Source organism: Theobroma umbraticum, unplaced genomic scaffold (assembly GCF_002168275.2).
Source record: "Theobroma umbraticum cultivar Fairchild unplaced genomic scaffold, ASM216827v3 scaffold_12.1, whole genome shotgun sequence".
Lineage (NCBI taxonomy): Eukaryota > Viridiplantae > Streptophyta > Magnoliopsida > Malvales > Malvaceae > Theobroma > Theobroma umbraticum.
In genome coordinates, this window is record NW_018397269.1 from 5004355 (window position 1) to 5008905 (window position 4551).

General features: G+C 37.8%; 1 protein-coding gene across 1 annotated transcript; it reads right to left on the reverse strand.

Moving 5' to 3' along the window:
• Positions 1-461: 461 nt before the first annotated feature.
• Positions 462-2901, reverse strand: LOC110425910 (cytochrome P450 77A3-like). Its single transcript, XM_021440993.2, has one exon. The coding sequence runs from the start codon at positions 2302-2304 to the stop codon at positions 733-735; it is 1572 nt and encodes a 523-aa protein (XP_021296668.1). The 5' UTR covers positions 2305-2901; the 3' UTR covers positions 462-732.
• Positions 2902-4551: the final 1650 nt, after the last annotated feature.

Below are 4551 nucleotides of genomic sequence, written 5' to 3' on the forward strand. Positions count from 1 at the left end.
TAGATTATAAATAAAGTTTTAATATGCAAATTATTAATTATTAATATTTTAAGTAAATTATAAGTTATTAATATTTAAAAATAAAATAAATAAAAACAAATAATCACAATAACATTTAAATTATAAATAAAATATTCATACTTAAAAAATCAATTATTAATATTTTAAAAAATTATAAATTATTAATATTTTAAAAATATAAATAAATAAAAATAAATATTCTTAATAACATTTAAATTATAAATAAAATAATGATATTTTAAAATGTCAATGATTAAATTATAAATAAAATTTAATAATTAAATTATCAAATCTTAATATCTCAAATAAATCATCAATTATTAATATTTAAAAAATAAAATAAATAATAAATATTCATATGTTATAATAAAGAATATTTTGGTCTTTTTATCTTTTATTTTTTTTATTTTAAAATTATTTTTAGAAACCAAACACAATAATAAATCATAACAATTATTCTTTTACTATTTCATTCGATATACCAAACAAAATAATAATTATTATATTCTGTTTTCATTTTATTATATTCTCACATGATAGCTGTTATATTTAGAAGTTACTGCAAAATGAAGTTTATCAACCGAGGAAGTACCCAGCGACAGCAGGAATTGACAAGAACATCTAACCGAAACGACATTTTCAGAAACAAACAAACCCAGACCAAAAGCGTATGGTTTTATGAGTTGAGCTAGAATCTTAACTCCATAACCGCTAACCCCGTGGCTTGATCATTGCTTTTAAGGTATTCTTCATGACTACAGTAAACTCCAATTTCCCACTAAAATCCATTTTGCCACTCGGTGGATAGGCAGTCCATTCAAATTCCTGAACCATTCTTGCTAACATTAGGTGAACATGCACTGTCGCCATCCCCAAACCAGGGCAAATCCTCCTCCCAACCCCAAATGGCATCATTTTCACCCCTTTTACACCTGTTATATCCGCAGCTTCTTTCTCCGAGAAAAACCGATCCGGGTCAAATTGTTCTGGGTTCGACCACATTTTTGGATCCTCACTAATCCCAGGCAAGAAAATCTCAAGATTTGCGTCGGTCGGGATGTCAAATCCCCCCAACGTTGCAGGCTCAGTAGCTGCATGAGTTAGTGAAAAATATGTTGGTGGATGCCTCCGCAACAATTCTTTCACTGTCGCTTGTAAATACTTCATTTTGTCTACGTCACACTCGTCTACTTTTCGATCGCCGACCGTCCATTTAATTTCATCGTAAAGCTTAGATTGAATATCTGGGTTCTCAATCAGCTGTGCGATGCCCCATTCAAGTGCAGTTGCAGTGGTATCGGTCCCGCCATTGAGGAACTCAGAGCAGAGTGTGACCAGCTCTGAATTGGATGGTGCTGATTTTCTTCCTTCAACTTTGAGATCAAAAAGAGTGTCAAGGTACGAAAACGACATGGCGGATTTATCCGATCCCGGATTTAGAAGAGCTTCTCGACGCTTTTCGATGAATGGGACTATATATTCCACTTGCTCCTTACGAACCTGGAGAGCTCTCTTTCTTTGCTTGGAGAAAAAGGGGCTTAAAATGGGAAGGTAATCATCAATTCTTGGATCAAGTGTAATTAAAACAGTTTTCATTACCTGATCCATTTTCTCCACAGTTTCTTCATCCATTTCAATCCCAAAACACATGCCTAAGAGTATACAAAACACTGCGAAACGGGCATTTTTCAGCACCGAAACAACCCCCTTATTAGCCTCGGCTTCAGCTTGAAGGCGATCGATTAGTTTATCCATTGCATGCTGTCTAGTACTACGAAACTCTTTAAGCCTGCTTGAACTCAGCATATTCTGAACCATGTTCCGCCTCAGAGACCGCCACACTGGCCCGTATACCGCTGCATTTATTGTGAATTTGTTGCAGCTAAAGATGTTTCGGGTGGGATTTTCTCGTGGCCTGCTGGCGAACAGGGCACCCTTTTCGATGAATGCTTCATGGCATAGCTTGGCATCGCTGAGTATAATCATCGTTCTAGTTCCCATTCTGAGAGTAAAAATTGGCCCATATTTTTTTCGAAGATCGTCGACAAATTCAAAGAAGGGCTTGCCAGAGCGAGCAGCCTGGAAAAGATTTCCAACAACAGGCCAACCAGGAGGCCCTGGAGGGAGGTTTAGGCGCTTTGATTTTGACTTGCGAGAAAGAAAGAAAATCAGGCATGAAAGGACGAAGGCGACAAGTGTGAAGAAGAGATGGGAGTTAGAGGAGAAAGAATAAGAAGTGAAATGGTAAGAGGAAGTAGCCATACCGAAGAAGTGATGCAGCATGATAGATGATATTTAGACAGGGGTATAAAAATGAGCAGAGCATGAAAATGCAGGTGGGGTTCAATTAAAGCTACTCGCGAAAGGTTTCTACCACCACTGTGTAGGTGGGACGGTCTTAAATGCCGAAGAGACAGAGAACAGCATAAACTATGGGCCGAAAACCATCAAGACTGGCATTGTAATTCCTAGCTAGCTCGCTAAAGGAAAAGCAAAAGCAATAGCAACAAAAACTAAAATGAGTTGCATGACTTTATTGCATGCAGCTACTCATTTAATGACAACTTAGGAGACTTAACTCAGTACTTGTCTTCAGGAGAGCTGAGGCAGAGATATCCGGAAATTGCATGAGATTTGACAGGTCAGAGTTGAACCACCTACGAGTCAGCTGTGGCTCACAGTTCAAGAGATGAAGAGTTCAAGGAGTAGAAATAAATGAAGTCTGTCGTTGACCTGATGCTACATCGTGTCTGAACTCTGGATCGAGGAAGGATTGTGCTTACGTGATCGGGATTTGGATTGGACAAGAACCAATGTACATGCTCGAATCGTAACAGGTGAAGCGTAAGATATATATGTTTTATGGGATAGCATTACATATATTAGAAAGTAATCCCGCGTTATACAACAGATTTGTAAAATTTTTCAAATTATTGGTGAAATAAATTTATTAGAGAAAAATAATATTTTTATTAGAAGTTTGTATTAAATTTTCTTAACAGATATATAAATATGATGAAAAGATATAGAAAAATTATTTATAAAGGTAAAAACTTGAAATAGTAATTGATAAATGGAAAGAAAAACAATTAATAACAGATGAATGATGTAGTATGATATTGTCTGAGTTATTTATCAAAAAATAAAAAATTCATGTTACTGTAGTTTTTTTAGAGTTATATGATTAAAAAGTGTCATGGTATGACAAAACAAAGAAATTAGGGGATTTTTTTTTTAGCCCTCTAAAATAAAGTGTTTTTGGAAATAGGTGTCGAGATAATTTTAACTGTTTTTAACCGTCACATTAGATTTTGAGATAAAAATGCATTTAATGAGACATATTCGTTGAGGTGCACCATCAAACACGCGAAAAATGAAAAAAATAAATAGATAAATATGCAAAATATTTGTGAACTTCTAATTTTGTGCAAAACATTCATTTTTTTAAGCGAAGCTTGTGCGAAGAAAAATAATATTGCACAAGAAGGTTTTTCAGATATTTCAGACATGGCATTTAGATAATACGAGAAGAGGGATATTAAACCGATCGAGGAACCGGTTCTGATGAATCGAAAACTTCGAGAATGATGTGCAACCAGAAATTTGTGATATGGTGGTGAATCGGAAGAAGAAAGATGTGAATCCAAAGCACGAAATCATCGTGCTATAGCAGGGCATATGTGAGACGACTGTGGCACGACAGGGTGTGGCATAAAACGGCATGGTGGGAATGTGTGACAGGGTAGTGACATGGCAGGGTTCAAAGTTTGTGACACGTCATGGAGGGAATCTGTAACACTCCAGAGTTCAGAGTTTGTGACACACCATGGAGGGAATCTGTGACACGCTAGAGTTCAGAGTTTGATACGACATGGAGGGAATCTGTGACACGCTAGTGTTCAGAGTTTGTGACACGCCATGGAGGGAATCTGAGACACTCTAGAGTTCAGAGTTTGTGACATGCCATGGAGGGAATTTGCCATACACCAGAGTTCAGAGTTTGACACGGCATGGAGGGAATCTGTGACACTCTAGTGTTCAAGGTTTGTGACACGCCATGGAGGGAATCTGTGACACGGCAGGGTTCAGGGTTTGTGACACGCCATGGAGGGAATCTGTGACACGACAGGGTTCAGGGTTTGTGACACTCCATGGAGGGAATCTGTGACACGGCAGGGTTCAGGGTTTGTGACACGCCATGGAGGGAATCTGTGAGATGCCAAGGTTCATAGTTTGCGATACGCCATGGAGGGAATCTAAGACACTCCAGAGTTTAGAGTTTGTGACACGCCATGGAGGGAATCTATGACACACCAAAATTTAGAGTTTGACACGGCATGGAGGGAATTTGTGACACGCCAGTGTTTTGTGTTTGTGACAAGCCATGGAGGGAATCCGTGACACGGCAGGGTTCAGGGTTTATGACACGCCATGGATGGAATTTGTGAGACGCCAGGGTTCAGAGTTTATGACACGCCATTGAGGGAATCTGTGACACCCTAGTGTTTAGAGTTTGACACGCCATAGAGG

Coding starts and splice junctions, on each gene's coding strand:
- LOC110425910 (XM_021440993.2), bottom strand. CDS start 2,304: ATGCTGCATCACTTCTTCGGTATGGCTACTTCCTCTTACCATTTCACT.